The 18,702-nt window shown below is 39.0% G+C and overlaps 1 protein-coding gene across 4 annotated transcripts in view; it reads right to left on the bottom strand.

The window, feature by feature from the left end:
- Positions 1–18,702, bottom strand: part of sphkap (SPHK1 interactor, AKAP domain containing) — a 139,824-nt gene that overhangs the window by 28,083 nt on the left and 93,039 nt on the right. For 3 of the 4 annotated variants that reach the window (XM_020708403.3, XM_078956483.1, XM_020708402.3), the window contains exons 1-3: positions 7,389–7,678; positions 5,761–5,863; positions 3,459–3,569 (exon numbers count right to left, since the gene is read on the bottom strand). In XM_020708403.3, coding sequence (XP_020564062.1) covers positions 3,459–3,569; positions 5,761–5,863; positions 7,389–7,423 — 249 coding nt within the window. In that variant the 5' untranslated portion in view covers positions 7,424–7,678. Of the gene's footprint in view, positions 1–3,458; positions 3,570–5,760; positions 5,864–7,388; positions 7,679–18,702 lie in introns of those variants that run through there. The other variant, XM_078956484.1, reaches the window with a different exon arrangement.

Here is an 18,702-nt window from a genome sequence, read left to right on the forward strand (position 1 = left end):
TCGATACACTCAAATACATGAGCCAGAGGCAAAGCTGGCACCACCCACAATGTGCTAATGAATTGCACTCATTCTGGGATACTGGCCGTGATCTGTCAGGATGACAATATTGCCTAACACATGCGCGGCTTGTACTCTGCCGCGGCTTGTGTATGTATAAAACTAATTAAACACGTGAAAATGGGTGGGTGCGGCTAGTAATCGGGTGCGCTTTGTAGTCCGGAATTTACGGTAAACTATTTTTGACAAAATGGATGGATTCAATGTGTCATGTATTGTATATATACAGTGAGGCAAACAAGTATTTAGTCAGCCACCAATTGTGCAAGTTCTCCCACTCAAAAAGATGAGAGAGGTCTGTAATTTTTAGGTGTACCTCAACTATGAGAGACAAAATGAGAAAACAAGGATCCAGAAAAATCACATTGTATTGTCTGATTTTTAAAGAATGTATTTGTAAATTATGGTGGAAAATAAGCATTTGGTCAATAATAAAAGTTCAACTCAATACTTTGTTATATACCCTTTTTTAGCAATGTCAGCAGTCAAATGTTTTCTGTAAGTCTTCACAAGGTTTTCCTCCATATAGATCTCCTCTAGAGCAGGGATGTTTTTCTATGGGTTTGAGATGTGGAGACTAGCTAGGTCACTCCAGTACTTTAAAATGCTTCTTAATAAGCCACTCTTTTGTTACCCGGGCAGTGTGTTTGGGATTGTTGTCATGCTGAAAGTTCCAGCTACGTTTCATCTTCAGTGCCCTTGATGCCCTGATGGAAGGTTTTCATTGAAAATCTGACAATATTTGGCCCCATTCGTTCTTTCCTTTACACGGATCGGTCGTCCTGGTCCCTTTGCTACTATAAGCTTAACTTCTTCCATTCCCCTTTCAAATCCAATTTTCATAGTCAAAATTCATGACGAGTAGACTTCTTACCAAAAAGTTCTATTTTGGTTTCATCTGACCACAGGACATTCTCCCAATACTTTTCTGGGTGATCCAGATGCTCTCTGGCAAACTTTAGATGGGCCTGCACATGTACTGGCTTTAGCAGGGGGACACGTCTGGCAGTGCAGGATTTGAGTCCCTGGCAGCGTAGTGTGTTACTTATGGTAGTTATTTGTGTCCCAGTTCTCTGCAGTTCATTCACATGGTTCTGGGATTTTTGCTCACCATGTTTGTGATCATTTTGACCCCACAGGGTGAGATCTTGCAGGAAGCCCCATGTGGAAGGAGATTATCAGTGGTCTTGTGTGTCTTCTGTTTCCTAATAATTGCTCCCACAGTGGATTTCTTCACACCAAGCTGCTTACCTATTGAAGATTCAGTCCTCACAGCCGGGTGCAGGTCAACTATTTGGTTTCTGGTGTCCTTAGACAGCTCTTTGGTCTTGGCAATAGTGGATTTTAGAGTATGACTGTTTGAGGTTGTGGACAGGTGACGTTTATATAGATGACCAGTTCAAACTGGTGACATTAATACAGGTAATGAGTGGAGGACAGATGATTCTCTTCTAGAAGAAGTTGCAGGTCTGTGAGCCAGAAATCTAGCTTATTTGTAGGTGACCAAATACTTATTTTCCACCATAATTTACAAACAAATTCTTTAAAAATCAGACAATTTGATTTTCTGGATTTTTTCCCCCTCATTTTGTCTCAGTTGAGGTTTTCCTACGATGAAAATCACACACCTCTCTCATCTTTTTCAGTGGGAGAACTTGCACAATTGGTGGCTGACTAAACATTTTTTTGCCTCACTGTAAGTACGGTATGTATAAATGTATATTGAAAAGTATCTTTCTTTACTATTATTTCTTTATTTTTCCAATCAAGTCGTGATTATTTATCCAAACTTTGACATATCTATGTAAATATATCTATCTTTTGTTTGTTGTCTTTGGTAGTGTTTTGTTTTAATGTTTCAAATAAACTAATTCCAATAAAATATTTAATTTTGGGAGGTTTTGAGATTGTCTGTATATTTCAATCTCTCATTAATGACAGATTCTAATAATTCTCTGTTCTCAAAACCAAACTGCTGCTTGTTGATGTTTCATATTAAGCCAAACTGAATCAGAACTTTTTTTCAGCTGAAGAAGAAAAAGGTAAATTTGACCTCTAAAAAGCTGAAATGCAGGCTTGAATTGTCACTGCAAAGAAATAAGTATTCTGTAAACATCGTTTCACTACTAAATAATCATTTCTTTCCAATAGTTTATGTGATTTTTAAACACCTTCAGTGTAGTTTGATTTACTCAGTGATTGTAATGGATCTTGATTGTTTTTAATTCTGCATCTCAAGAAGTAATCAGAATAGATTTAAGTGATGTTTTTCGCTGAGGAAGTTCCCATAAAAAGTGTTTTAAAAGATAAATATGAATGCTTTCAGTTTTTTTCTTTTTTCAGAATCGTTAAAACAGAATAAAAAAAAGATCACAATGTCAGAGAGTTTATGTTGCATCCAATCACTGACATTATTTTATTTTATTTTATGGGCTTAATATTACTTTTTACCCAGCATGCACCAAGCAGATGGCAAACGGAGCCTGAGAGGAGTCCATTAGGAACCATTAGAAAAGCCTTCAGACTGAGACTTCTCTCCAAAATGTCATTTTAATGACAGTTTTCAGGTTTTACACTAAAGCCTTTAACTCAACAGAAATTTTTTGTGAAATGGTTGAATAAAAAAGAGGCAGTGCTGTTCTTGTTTGGCTTAACGTTCTACATTTTCTAACATTTTGTAGCATTGATCACATTGATCTTCTGGTGCAGAATAAGGAGTATTTTCAGACAATCTGCAGTTTAAAAACCATAAAATAGCAACTTTTACTAATATGCAAATAAACTAAACTTATAGATGAAATAAAGAAAACATGTAGAACTACCATGCAAATCAATTTTAGATTATTTTCCAACAGATTCTCAGAAGAGCATCATCCTTGATAATTCCTAATTTCATTACTTTTTTTAAATCATCAAATGGTCAATGATTGCTCTTCCTTGTGGTTCAACAGAACAGCTCTTTGCTGCATTGCTAGTGTTTCAATGCAGGATCCTGCAGATATATGTGCAACAAACTCCTTCAATCAGTACTCCAATGAAAAATGACACAAATGTAGACGTGGGATAGAAAGTAATTAAGTTTATGAGTTCAATTTCAGACAATTTAATAGAAAAAGCAATGAAATATATTTTTTATGTAATTGTCAGTAGAATCATTGCTCCAATTGGTTTGGCCATTTGGCTTGTCAGCACCTCACATAGAAGGATGGAAATTACAAGGAAGACCCAATCATCAGCAAAAATAACAAGCAGAAGTGCACAGTGGAAAGTTTTTGACTGTATAAATCAGTAAAATGTTTACACTGAGTACTTGCAAACCTCCCACTGCTTAAATGCCACAAGAAAGGACTTGGTTTGTTGCTAAAAGGGTGCTTCATCATTTCCAGTATTCTCCTCACCATGGTGCAGCTGCCCTCCACATCGTTATCCAGCAGGCCAAGTCTGCACAGGGCTTTCTCGTTCCTCAGCCAGTACTCGGGCGAGTCCAGCACGCTGTTGCTGCACAGAACCTGCAGCACACAAACCCAAACAAGCTCAGACAAAGTCAATGAAGCATAATCGAACCAAACGAACACACGCTGATTTGTTTTTTCACTTTCATCAGCCAGTTCCTGAAATTCCATTTTAATGTGATGAGACTGACCGACCTTTCACCAGGACCCGTATGACACGGTAAGTGTTCTAAGTGCAGGATTAGCAATCTGTCAGATTAAGCTCAACGTGTGCTCCGGTTATTGGAGTAAAATGGGGAAGAAAAAAACATTTAATACATTTTTGTTCCTTTTTATGGAAGATGTAAATAAGATACACTTGACAGAACAATTTCATCTGAAAAACAGAAATGGGTAAAAAAGTTTCATATTCTTATAAGAGAATTAGGGATGCCACAAGTCTCCGTAACTGTCTGTTACACCAGCGGTTCCCAACCTTTTTAGGCCATTGGTTTAATGTCAGGTGATACTTTGCGAACGGGCTGTACGAGGCTGAAGTGGACATCTAGTTTTCTTTAATATATTTCCTTTAACTATTAAAGATACATTTATCTTAATCATCTTAAAATATCTGCTGGTGCTTTAAACTTTATTAGTACACTAGATTTCATGTAGGAAGCATTAAAATGTGATCCAGATTTTCCCCTAACCCATGACTGTCAAAGTGGAAGCTAAAATATTTCTTCTTTTAAGGTGCGACAGATAAATACAGAAAAAGCTGATTAAATATGATCACCATTTGAGCAACTTTATTAGAAGCATCCTAACATTAAACAATCGTTTACTGAAAATTATGCATTAATATTATGGTTTGAGGGAATAATTGTCACAGTAAATCCATATTTGGAGTAAAGACTCCGGATTATTGTCTGTTAAATGCAGATTTCTTTCATTTTGAAGTTAAAGGCTTTTCTTCTGTTTTCTGACTTCTTCTTTTTCTTCTTTTTTTTGTGAGCTTGGGGGTTTCAATTTAATGGTAGCAGCAGCCACTTTGGAGCGACTTGACATTCATCAAGAATGAGTTAGATGTGATGGAGAGAACCAATAGTTTTCCAAAGTAAAAAATCCTTTAGAATCAGGTTATATTTAAAATGCCAAAAATGTTTCTCTGCGGCCCACTGTCCCACTGACAGGTACCAGTCTGTGGCCCTGGGTTGAGGATCACTGTGTTACATCACTAAATCAAGTAAATCGTTTGTTTTTGTTGAAAGTGTGAAACATGTGTTCGTGCTTGATAAATTTAATATTGTTTTATTGCGTTACACCAGGCCTAGTATGAGCTAACTTCAAGGTTTTCCTTTGCTTAATGGTAAATTAAAAAAATAGTATTTTTCTGAATTTTTCATTTTTTGTTGTTATAATACACAAATCAGTTATCAAAACAAAGCTATGACCCAAAAATCGAGAATTGAACCAAATCATGGGGAAAATAAATCGTTACATCCGTAAAAAGAACTGATGTCTTTGAGGTTTAAACGACTTTTCACAGTTTGCAGAAGCATTATGGGGAAAAAGCTCCACACAAATAACTTTCACTTTGACACTAATGTGCATGCTATTAGGATTATTTTTAGGGACATGCCTTGGCCCCCCTGAGCCAGCCCCTTCTGGAAAAGACCATCTGTGCGGGCCTTTGGCCAGGTAAAGGTGACGTAGGCTCAGCTGATCTCACTGGGAGTGACAACATGGAGGAGTGCTCGCAGCACTCTGTGCCACCAGAGCTCTAATTACAAGAAAGACTTTCCTTTTTCGTCTCAACAGGACGCTCAGGTAGACAACGATCATGAACGGAGGGCTAATTAGGAACACACCTGCCAGTTCGCCCGCGCACTCACAGTTAGACCCACACACCTTTTTTAAAAAAAAGAGAGAAATTCAATCTAGCCCCCTCAGCCCAATGATCTGCACCATCTCCCCTCCTGTCTCTGTTGTGGGGGGTAATGATAAATCTACTGGGATGACCTGAGGGCGTGAGTGTTCCTCTTATTACACAACCCCTAGGTGTCACCAGAACCAGGGGAGAGGAAATTAATATCTCCTGCTCTGCTGGAGACACAAGCAGAAGTCAGGGGAAAGACAAATAATTCCTACAGGAGTCAGAAAGGAGTGGTGGGCAGGTGCCGGCAGCACAGACTGATGGACTAACACACGGGGACGTCAGTGCAGACTTGTTAAAACCCAAATAAGTGGAGCTCCGCTCTACCTTTACCTTCTTACAGGCGCTGATGGATGAGGCCAGGGTGCTGTCGGTGCTGCGTCCCTCCACCTCTGCAGACTCTGCAGCTTCAAACATGGCAGACGACTGGAAGTTACTGCAAGGCAAAAGGGCACAGAATCGACTTTGTCAAAGCAAGTTCTCGTCAAACGCCGAGCGCTCCACATTTTATAATCTGGGAATCGGTAGTTATCCATGCTCTGACCGAAGCGGCCCGTCTGATGTCACATTTACTCATACTACAGAGGCCAGACTCCTACAGATAAAAACAAACAGTTATTGTAAAAATATTTTTCCATCAATGGATTTTTGTCATGAAATGAGAAATATCTCATCATTTATTGAGAACAATTGTGTTGTTTTTCCTAAAATTTCAAGACTTTTCATTCCATAACAGACGTGACCTTGCTTGTGAGTCTTCTCCACATGACTGGCAAGAGCAAACTTATAAAGTTCATCAAGGTGAAGAGCTATATGTTCTGACATTGTAGAAAAACTAAGGTGTCAACATGAGATTGTGTCACAAAGGTTGAGTCTTTCCTGCCAAACCTCCTCAAAAACAGAGCGTAAATGTCTCCCTGCTTCAAACCCAACAAAACAAAAAGAGCAAACTTAAAAAAACTCGGAAACACACAGTTATCCTCTGTGCATGCTTTCACTGCGATAAGCCAAACCGAAGCTTATCTGCTGTGGCATTAATGAGGATCAATTTGGAAAATGAAGAGGCTGTGCATGCATATTTAAAGAGGAGCAGCTGTTTTCATATAATCTGCACATTTCAAAGAAAAAAGGAAGCCTTCCACTTTAAAAGCCTGCAAGTAAACTGTATCTGTTTGCAGTTAACCAACATGTCAGACAGAAATGGGGCCAACTCTTTACTGTGAGTTTGCTCCACATGAATCGAGCACAGGAAATGTTTTCTGAAGAGAAATTAAAGGGATTTTTCTTAAATAGACTCCTGCATTTGCAAGGGAAATACAATAGTAATATTTATAGTAAAGATACAGATACATAGAAGCAAGACTCTGTGTAATATCCCGGATGCTTGCAGAAACTGTGCCATAATAACATGCAGATATAAAGGAATTTACTTTTGCAAAGAATATGCATGCTCGTTCATTTTGCAAATCCCTATTCTTGTTTTTGCAGAAGAAGGAAGAGCTATATTAGTCACGCTCGGCTTATTTATTTATTTTCAATCTTTACGCCAATGAGCCCCTCCATCACGACACAGTGATGACTGACAGGCGAGTGCGCTCTCGTGCTCCAGGTACTCAACTTGACATGACGACACAATTAACTCCTGGTACGTCTCTGTTGGAAAATGTGTCATCATAGCAGACCCACATGCGGAGCTTCTCCAAACAGTAAACTCAAACTGAACCCCAAAGGGATCTGTTTCTGGAGGGCTGACATTTCGCATTCTTGCGTTCAGATGGGATACGTCCAAAAGCAGATTCTGTATTAAACGCAGCCCGTGAAGGTATGCAGTTTAAACATTTAAGTTTTCCCACAACAACACGATGAAGTCTGACTCTCAAAAGACTGCAGAGACGGAATGTTTTCGGTTGTGAGCGCGCGTCCGCGTAATCTCTGCGCGCATTAAAGCGGCTGTTTCTTACCTCGGCGTTTTCAAAAGGCGCTTTGCGCCCGCCATTCTCTCCAAAATATATACCCCAACTGTCTTTAGGCTGTTGTGTTATATTCCTCTGTGAGGGCGGGAGGACGCGGAGAGGATTTCGCAGCGCTGCGATGCGTAACTGTCCCCGGGAAACTCTGATCCAGATGCGCATGCCTCTTTGAGGACGGAAGAAATCCCCGACCGGGGCAGCGTGACTGCGAGAGCACCGCGATGGAGTGTGTCAGCGAGCGGCAGAGAGTCCGCCGCCTGTCCTGCGCCTCTCTCTTCTGCAAGAGCGCAGCCTCGATCAAACCAAATGAGCTGCAAGACGCAGGCGAGGGCGCAGACATGGGCAGCGCGCACGCTTACGCATGCACAGACATGTTATGACAGGACATCTGAACCACGAGCCTTTTGCACATGATCAGTCTGTCCTGATTCATGTGTCATGTGTCTCCAAGGACACACGGATGGAGTCATTTTGGTTTGGTAAGGTGTTTTTTTTTCAAGTGAAGGTTTTATTTTTAATGCCAAGTTTTTAGTTTTTCTTCCATCTGCCTTTGGAGATTTGTATATATCGTGCTAGATTGTTTGTCAGAACTTGTTTGCTGTTTGATGCACGTGGGGATTTCTGAAGATTAGAACAGTGATGAATGGTCCAAAAAGCTGCAGGCAACAGCCACCAAAATGGCGAAAAGGTCAACTTCTTCATGAACTCCCAGGATACAGTTCTTTGTAGGTTTGTCACTGCCAACCCTAATTCTTTCTTCTGCGCAGAACTGCTTGACACTTCAATTATTTCAAAACAATAGCAACTGCAGAACCGGTGGGACTTTCAATTTCTTTGTTTCGTTCTGGTACAAAAGGGACCCAGCTGAGGTTTCGACCACTACTCAAACTGTCACTGTGCAGGCCCTCCTACTCCTTCTCCTACTCTGGGGTCCAGTTGCCAGCTGATATAGCCATTGTCTCAGTGTATCAATGAAAGGTTCTTATGAACAATCTATATTCTCTGGATCTGAGTGCAGGTTAGTTTTTTCCCCTCAGACCATAATGGAAGTAACTAAATATCATAGCTGAAGAGGTCATGACCCCTATTTTGCTCTGAAAATAGTAAAGAGAGAAAAGTGAGTGCAGAGAATAAGGAAAGTAGTGGACGTTGACGAAAGCCGGAGTCCTGATGAGGCTCGGAGCTGCCCTCTGTGGCTCCCCGTTGTGGCTAAAGTGCAGGGCTTCACTTTGGCTGAAAAGATCATTACTGCAATGAAATGAAAAATAGATTTTTTTCAATCTGTTATCAGCCAGTGTGCAGCGTGTCTCCCTCTGGATGACATTTTTCTTCTTTCAAGTGGTTATTCTATCAAAATAAAAGTTTTTTTTATGCTGATCATGGTGCAACATTGTCTCAATGAAACTTCTTTGTTATATCTTTTCAGATTTTGAAGAGTTAATGAATGCATCGTTTGAACTTTTTTATTCCTTTAAGTAGTCCAAAATGTATTTATTTTAGACACAAAAAAGATACTGATGGTCTCAGATAGGTTAGCAATTATTGAATTATCAAAATATATGGATCTTTTTACATACAGTTTTTCAGGATGACACTTTTCAAATGTGACATTCTTAAAATTCAACAGAAAAACTAAACTGTTTTAGCTATCAAAGCGAATATATAAATAAATAAAAACAATACAACTGAGACTGACCAGAAACAACACGAACTGTCAGCACAGAGCCTTAGATTTAGAACAGGAAAAAGTCACGCGAACTGATGTGATGAATTGGAAGGGACAAAAAGATTTGCACACCGTAAAAACTGAATCTAAAAGTAAAAATAATGTTTCTTTCGAGAAAAATTGGTTTTCTGTCTTGCAAGAAAAATAATCTTATCAAGAAAATTTTTCGATTAGAAAAGAGTCTAGAATTTATTTCTTATAGGAATTCTTGGTTAGAAAATTTTTTGTATTCATTGGCAGCTTTATTTGCTTTTTTTAAAGACATTTTTTCAAATTCTAAGAATTTTTGACTTATTACTAGGGGTCTTGTGTTTTTGCTGTGCAATGTAGAGAATTGTGTCTTTGTTCCTTTTTGTAGATTGTCCATCGTCTGTATCTTAGAACTGTACTGAGTGAGTGTGACGTCGCCCTCAGAAAATATACTTCCGGTTACAACAAAATGAAGTTAATCCGGTCGCCATTTCTTTACGATACAGAAGTCGCCATGTTGGACTCAGATTATTTCAGTAGGCGGTGATTGGTCCAACGTCGGCCTAACATTCTATGGCAACCACTCTGGCCAATTAGAAGTGAACTTGTTGTCCACACCCCTACCACTTGAAAGCAGGCTTCACCCAAACTGTCAATCAAACGTTTGGAACGTTGGACATGGGGGCCAGCAGGCACCGTCTACTTTTATTGAGGCATCTGATTAATCAGTATATAACTTGAAAACTCGCAGGACAGAAACAAATATTTTAAACATTTTCAAGAAAATGTAAAAACAGCATGTAGCAGAGCAAGAATGGTAATTCTGACAAACAGAATGACTGAGTAATAGCTGTTTATTTCTCTATAGAAGTCTGTGGGATTTTTGGCTTCTTGGGACCAGCGGGTACTTCTCATTTGGAGCGCCATGGGGGAGGGGTTACCCAGTCCAGTTCATATCTAGAGGGTTTGTCATAGGTTTTGATCCATTTTTGATGATTTCCCTCCATCACTGTAAAACCTCCTATTCAGTAATTTATCCCTTTTTTCCCCCCAGTTTTTCCACGTCAGGTCTTCTGTTTTCTTACCTTTCGTCTGTCTTAGTCCAGGTTTGTCACAGTTTAGTCTGATTATGCATAAGGAGTTATTAAAGAAATCAGGACCCTGAGTGCATCTTTTGCCTCTGGGTTTCCCACAACCTCCAATTTCTTACATGTAAAGTGAGACTGGAGGTGATAAAAGCACACTCAATATAAAAATAGAATTCGTCAAGGTGCTCACAGATTAATCAGTGATGAGCTAAATTATTCATTCTCTAATGGGAAACAGGCGAGTGAACAACAACATGCAGCAAGACAACTTAGGGCTTGCTTTTATGAAATACTAAGTTTAAAAATCACTTCAATAATTTTGGTCAGTTTCCCCACAAGTCACATTTTCTAACCGTAGTCTAAATATCTTAGGACTCTCATTCTGGCTACACATCAGATGATTTTAAATACCATTTAAATTCAGCTTGCTGGAAAAAGTTGATCAGGTAAAAAAAACTTTTACACATTTAGACTATAAACTTTTCTTTTTTACAAAGCTAGAAATGTTGGAGTGGAGCAGACACAGTGAGGGTGATTTGCTGACAGGCTGATCCGTGGGTGGATTCACATTTGTGTATTTATAGATCAGCATTCACTGAAAAGGGGGAAAAAAGTGAAGAGTCACATTTATTTTAGAGATTTGAGAAATAATAGACTGCCAAAAAAGTTCAAGAGGGTTTTACAGTTCGAGACAACAAAACATGGAAGAGCTTGGAACATTAAACACTGACCCACATAGAATTTCACTACAATTCTCTCTGTTGTGCTCCCCATCTAAATATAGATCTGGGAACAGGATCAAACACTTAATACTCAGTGTTGACACTTTTTCAGGAAACGTGTTCGTATTTTCTGTGTTTGTAGGTTCAACTTTAAAAACTTTGTGGTTTAAAAATAACGCAGCATTATTAACTGTTTCATTAAATAAAACTAGACCCAAAAATAACCCCCCCCCCCCCCCCCCCCCATTTCTCTGATGGAATAAGAATAAAAAATGCTTTTCTTTTTGCGTCTGAAATACATTTAATCGTGAGATTATTCTGGTAATATTGGCATTAAGGCTTCATTAAGTGGCCTCCCATTATAAAATGCTCTTTATAACATGGATGTTTCAATTAGTAAGCTATTAAACTTTGTGCCTAAGCATGGCCATTACACTAAGTTTAAAGACGGGGGAAAAAAAACACTAATCTTAAAATGAAAACCACTAAAAAAAAGTAAAATGATCTGTTAATGCAGCAAGTTAACAAGAAATCTTACAATAAAAATGTAAAACTCTAAAAACAAGGAGTTTCACATAATCATTCCAAAAGAAAATACAAAAGATAAAAAAAGCTGTTTGATAGAATTACTTTTAATTAAAGTTATAAGTACTTTTTTGCTAGTTCTAAAGAAAGAGTTTTTGTATTTGTTGAGTTCTAATGAAGCTAATTGTGGTTCATTTTGATTTACATAAAAGTGTAATAAATGGACATTTTTCACTTCAGAATTTTTTTTAACAAAATGAGAATATGATCTTTTAGTTCAAGTTGGTGCATCATAATAAATCCTTATAAAATCTAGCACTTATTCTTTAAAAATAAATCAATTTTTTTGTTTCCAAAACGATGACAATAAGGTCAGGTCCACCTTTAGCCCCTCTAACTTTATTGAATTTTAAAATAACAATTGCAGGTTGGAGCACAGACTGCAGGGGGGGAATGAAATGTCACGTTCTATGCAGGTCTTGATCGTGTGACCAGATAAAAAGAAAAAACACGGTTCTCTGGTATTGGTCAAAGGGCCGGACCAAACATGGAGGCGGGCGGAATCCAGCCCGCGGGCCGTAGTTTGCCCACCCTGATGTACACTATAAAGTGAAAAAAAAATAAAAATACTTGACTTTTAGCCAAGTCTTTGGTGAGGTTATCAAGTAAAATTTGGCCAATCTAAGCTTCCTTTTTCTAGAAGCCTCAATAACAAATAAAGTTCCTGAGTGCCCGTATAGAGCTACCATCCTTCGTAATTCAAAATATAAACATTCAGGTATTAAAATGTACCTAGAAAAATACATTTACCTTTCAAAAACAACTGTTATATTGCATAAGTGAGGCTCCTGTGGTTTCAGGTTGGTAAAGTGGATACAGAGGAGGATGCGATGAAGCTCAGACCTACAGATGTCAGAACCATAAAAGATACAAGCATTTAAACACAGCAGAGACTGGTTCCTATTATTTATTTTCAAACAGACAGCCAACTGCATCCTCAGAATTCAAACTCAGCATTCAGCGTGCTGATGGCTTCAAGAATTACGCTTTGAATCGTGTCAGAAAAGAAGAGCCAAAGTTCAAAACAGCTTTGAAATACAGTTAAGAAGTTGCATAGCAACAGTGAGTCGTCGGTCTTTGTGCATTTGAAAGAGTCAGTAGAGCAATGACAAACAAGGAGTCACAGTTAATGGAGAAAAAAATGAAACTGTTCCACATCAGGCTCAAAACAAACACCAGAAGAAATCAGATCCCCTCGTGTGGATGCTTCATCTCCTCTAGGAAGTGGCTTTTAAAACACCTCCACCTTTTTCTTTTTACTCTTTTGTTTTCTTCTTCTTATCTTTTTCCTTCTTCTTTTTTTTTTCTTAAACCAAAAGGTTTTCAGGAGGAGGGAAGCTAATCCCCTACACATTTCTTTGAGGCAAAAACATTAAAAACAACTGAAGTGGAGATAAAAGCAAAGACACATCAGCAGAAAGCAGGCATCTGACGGGGGGGGGGGGGGGGGGGGGGGGGGGGGGGGGGGCAAATGATGGCAGAATCAGCTGAGGTAGAGGCTCTCTCCCCGTCACAGCCGTCACAGCGGGGGTATTTTTATTCTACTACGAAACAAAGATCCATCACGTGAGAAGTGGGAAGTGAGGTGAGAGCAGAAAATGTGATGATGGATGTGAGCAGCTGTGATGTGAGGAGATATTTTTAGACAGGTGGGGGTTTAATGATTGGGTTAAATGGGATTGAGAATTCTGGAAATAAAATAAAAGGAAAAAAATGCACTTCAAAATGCTGCATTTGTTACTATAAAAACCTGCCATAAAATTAAGAAAAAAGGAATTACTTTTGTAAAAAATAAAAAACACATCAGGAGATTGAGAGTTGCTAATAAGATGGAGAGGTAGATTAATCCAGAAGACCCTCTGCCAAGAATGAGTGGAAAAGGAGACTTTGGGGAACAAGTCCAGTTCAGTGAGAATAAAAGCAACATGTGCCCTTTATGGCTGACGGGACAGCAGATGCTGGGCTGCATTTAGAACATCTGCAGGGGTTTTAGTGTGAAAATCCAGAGAGATTTTACAGCATCTTTGCTGCAGTCAAGCGTGGTCAGGGGCGGATGACATGATCACTCATGACTGGTAAAATTGTTGGACATAATGCAACTTAGACGATGAAAAAGTTGAAACATGGAAAACAGATGAGGCAAAAAAAGGTTAAAAGGTATAAAATAAAACAACTTAAAGTTGTAATTTTCACCAGAAATGAAAGAATAATTGTGTTTGGTCTGGATATGTTATAGTTTTTTTTAATAGTTTAAAAAAAAGTCTGAAGTTCAAATGAACATAGATTAAAAATGGTGATGAATTACACAGGACAACTTGTTTTATATGGAAACTGTTTAGGTAACCAACTGCGGGATGCACAACAGCATTGAGCATTAGCACTGAGTAATAATGATTAGCAAAGCTGACAAATCAGTGAATCGGATTTGGTCGTGATGTATGGATGACGTCCCCTTTAAGTCACGGAAGTACCTACCATTTGAAAATTGATCATGGAGGAGAAATTAATAATTGTGGTTCGTGCTTGGCTGGAATATTATGACATATATCGGAATGGAGCTGTGAAAGAAAAAGCCTGGAGCAAGATTCACAAGATTTGTTCCGGTTGAACTTTTTGCACTAAGCCTCTTCTAACCATAGGTGGTAAACATGTGTTAGTTGTAGCTGTTCACCTTTTGGCACAACCCCTCAGGGTTGCCACATGGATCCACACAGGTGGTTTGGCACCTGTCACACACTAGGTGTGTGACAGAAAGTAGCACTTTCTTTCTTTCTCTCTGTCTTACACCTGGGGACTGGCACAGGAAGACTCAGACTTGGGCCCCTTGTGGCTACATAGTTAGGCAGTGGCATGAAGGGTCTTGCCAAAGGATCCACACTGGATGAAGCTCATCGTAGCTCCTGGGAATTTCCATGTGCCAGTCCTACATGCAGCCAACTGAGCCATCCAGCTGGTGAACATACGCTAGTAAGATGAAGCCCCTCCATGCTTGTCCAGTGTGAACACCATGGGCTAAACACACACCCAAGAACCTGTGTTTGGCGCATTCAAGAACATATGTCACTTAACGCTACATCTTTGCAAATCATCAAAAGTTTTTGTAATATTTTGTCAAACCTGTGGGTTTAGCTTAGATGATTGATCCAAATTAATACTTTTTCAGAACAAAATATGGACAGGAACCGGTGCTGTGGTCCCTAATAGTACACAAGGTTTGGCAGCAGAAACTTAATTTAATAACTAAACTTAAATGTGACCAAACACAATGAGATACAAAACGGTGACTCAGCAGACGGCCTGACAATGAAAAGCTCAAAACCAGACACTTCAGCCCTCGACACCTGAATTCATTCCAGCTATGAAAAAAAAAATGCTAAAAATCCCAAAGTAGATGCCAAATTAAGATACATTTCGAAGTTCTTTAATGAGAATTTGCATCAAAAAGAGGTAGAGGAGTTTAACATACTGAGGGTAATTAACAGAAATAAAAACAGCTGAGAGGGTTTTGAACATGAACCTGGTGTCACTAACAGGGGGACAACTCAAAACATGACCAAAACATCCCTGAAACATCAAACTAAAGTCCAAATCCTCTGTTGCATCTCCAAGTAAATGCAAATTTCTGTAATTTTTTAAATTTATCTTTAAAAATGTTTCAAATAAATTAGATGTCAGAGCCATTATTCGTGCTAATAAAGAAAAGTAGAACTTGTCTCTCTATATTTTAACATAACAGTGTCTCACGCATCTTTGACACAATGAACTTCACAATTAAAGCGAATATTTTCCCTTTCATGTGAAATGTTTCAAAATAAACACGACGTCCAAACATTTGAAAGGGTTTGCTAAAACGAATTTTGGCCTCGAGCTGATAAAACAGAAAGAGCATTAAAGAAATGAGTAACTTCTTCCAGTGTGAAATTACAAAATAAAAAAAAATGTTAAATATTAAATGGGTGAGCCTGGAGAAATGCTTCATATTTGAAAATTATTAAAGTTACTTTTTAAATTCTATTATATCTTTAAGGTGTTTGTAGAAAAACATAATGCATTTTTAGACCTTTCTTTTAACCCCTGTGCTATCCTAGGCACTTTAACATTGGGAGTTGGGTCATCTAGACCCACTAGACAGTGCGCTGAACCTTTTTTCTTCAATGATTTGTGATCTTCACTGGTGTCCATGGATTACATGAAATCTTTCCACCTTTATCCACCTTTGTCATGGTATGGACAATACGTCAATCTAAGGGTGGGGTCATCTAAGATAGCAAAAGGGTTAAAGACACAATCACTAAATTTAAATTGCCGCCCTTCAGTGCTGTTCTTTTTTTCCACTCAGGTGTGAAATTTGACCTCTCAGTTTCAGGGTGGACATCAACATGAACCACTGAGACCTGAGACAGAGTTTTTATTATTGTTCTACCAAAACATCAAACTGTCTTTGCATAGCCAGCCCCCTCTACAACTCTGGCCACTTCCAATGAAAAGTGCATGTAAATGCAGCGTGTTTCAGGCTTATGCGTTCAAAACTTTGGCGTTCACGTTTGCTACGTACGTTTTTATGACCCTTGTTTGGCTCTACATACAAAACGCGTGTCCATTGAACATTCGTTGAAAGTTATACCAATTAACCCTTGTGCTATCTTAGATGACCCCACCCTTACATTGACGTGTTCTCCCTACCATGACAAAGGTGGATAAAGGTGGAAAGATTTCATGTAATCCATGGACACCAGTGAAGATCACAAATCATTGAAGATTACAGAGCACTGTCTAGTGGGTCTAGATGACCCAACGTTAAAGTGCCCAGGATAGCACAAGGGTTAAACCAGGACTTGGATTGGGTAGTGACAAATGGAGGATGCCCCCTTTCATTCACAGAAGTATTTACCGTTTAAAATTGATCATGAAAGAAAAAATAATAATTGCTGTTTGTGCCCAGTCAGCATTATATGACTCCAAGCCTCTCATATATCAGAATAGAGCTGTACAAGAAAACTGTAGGTGATGGAGATATTACAAAGATAGTTTATATTTTTTCATTCATCTTATAAACCCATCTTGTCCTTTTCAGGCTCAAGGGGGAACATCCTGTCACACATGCACAGGGAGAACATGCAAACCCCAAACAGAAAGATCCCCCATTGGTGTTCTGTTGCAGATGCCCCAATCGGAAGTTGAACCGGGGGCCTTGTTGGTGGGAGGCAAGAGCGCTAACCACTGTGCAGCCCGAGATGTGCAGGTAAACTGTGGAAAAAGAAGAAGCCCCTCCCTGCTTGTCCAGTGTGAACACCATGGGGTAAATGCACGTTAAAGAACGCTTTTAGCACATACTGGATACGCGACAATTGCCCAGTGTGTCCACAGCTTCAAAGTTCTTAAACTTTGATGTCTGTGGAGTACTTGGTCCCTGACAGCTTCCATACAAAGAGCCTAAGAGCTCAGAGGCCTGTTTACTGCAGCTGCTTTCCAGAATGAAGGAAACTTTACATTTTGGATGGGAAAAGAAAACCTTCTGTTTGGTTTTAACAAAAAAGCTGTTATTTTTTGTACCTCATGGCATATACTTATATAGCACTTTTCTACCTACCAGGACAAAGCACTTTACAGGCACAGACCCATTCACCCAGTCACACACACATTCACACTGGTGGCTGCTCTGCTGCCAAACACTGGCGCCCACCTACCACCAGAGGCAAGGTGGGGTTCAGTGTCTTGCCCAAGGACACTCATGGGTGTGCAAGGCAGGAATTGAACCTGCAATATTACAATCATGGGTTGACCACCCTACCGCTGCACCACGGCCGCTCCCAATGATCAGTCAAAGCAGCTGTTGACAGGAAAACACAATGTTTGCCGGCTGACAGTCAATTCTTGGAATCATCGCTAATGGGCTTGTTAATCAGAGCAATCGGCGGCCGAGCTCACCTCGGATTCATGTTTACTTAACCTTTTCATCCATCTTTCTTCCCAGTGCTGCTCCCATCGGAACAGATAGTGGGGATCTTGGAACCTGATCATCACAATTGCTTGAAAGGCAATGGCTGGCACCACTGAATTGGATTCAATAACAAAATAAACAGGATGGCTAAGACAGCCATTTGAAACATTAATATGTGGAATACACTGGTGTCAAAAATGATTATTGTCTGTTCTGCTGAAAAACATGAACAACTTATTATGAATAGTAGGTAAATGACTTTTTTACAATACCTAGTTTTCCCTAATTTTGGGATTTTAAGGATTTTTTTAATGGAACAAAACAGAGTTTAAATTATAATCAGCCAGTTTAATGTTCTGATTAAAACAATTAAAGGGTTTTTTGTATTTCTATTTGTTTGTTTGTACTAATGCACTCGTTTTTTGGAACAGAAGATTGTTCAAAGTCAGCACGCGTCAGACTGACGGCTCAATTCTGGCTGTTCTGCCTCTGGTGGTCAGCGTGACCTTGGTTTGCCCTCACTTCTCGCTGCTCCCAGAGGATGAGCAATAATGCAAACGAAAATTACTGCTGCATCAAATCTCTCTCTCCATTCTGAATGGGCTTCTCCTAATGTGTCCTTGCAGCGATGATGTAAGGTCCTGAAATATTTTGGCACAAGCTTGTATTTCTGCAATAAAAAAAAAGTATGAAAGAGGCTGGGTGTCTCCTTTATTTGGGCTTCAAAAAACGTATAAAAATGTAAAAATCAGACAAAAGAAATATTGCAGCGATTTTATGTGTTTGTTTCAGTGCTGTTTGGGGAAAATGCAAAAAAAACCCAACAAATTTAGATTGCATTTACTTCACAGCCAGTGTGTGCAGTAAAATAATCTTAATAATCTGCAACCGTTTAGCTCTGAAGAGCAGATTAACAACCAAAATGAGACTGTTCAAAGAAAACAAATGTGGACTTAAAACTGAATATTATAATGACAGATTATTCAAAGGTCTCTGATAGTTATACATCAAATGAAAATCTCAAATACCCACAAATATGACAGAACATAACTGTATTTAGTAGCCTTTTACAATATCCCCAGAATAACGGTAAAAGGAAACACCAACGTTCACTTTAATGTATCCCCCCCTTGATTAATTAGTGTAGAAATGTTTGCAAAAATAAATAATGATTCTTGTTGTGGACTGAAATGAAAGCCATTATACATCATTGAGTAATTATTAATGTTATGCACTTAGCAAAAAATCTGTATTCTTTTTCAGGAATGATCAA

Source organism: Oryzias latipes, chromosome 13 (assembly GCF_053564925.1).
Source record: "Oryzias latipes strain Hd-rR chromosome 13, Olatipes_Hd-rR_3.1".
NCBI classification, from domain to species: Eukaryota; Metazoa; Chordata; class Actinopteri; order Beloniformes; family Adrianichthyidae; genus Oryzias; species Oryzias latipes.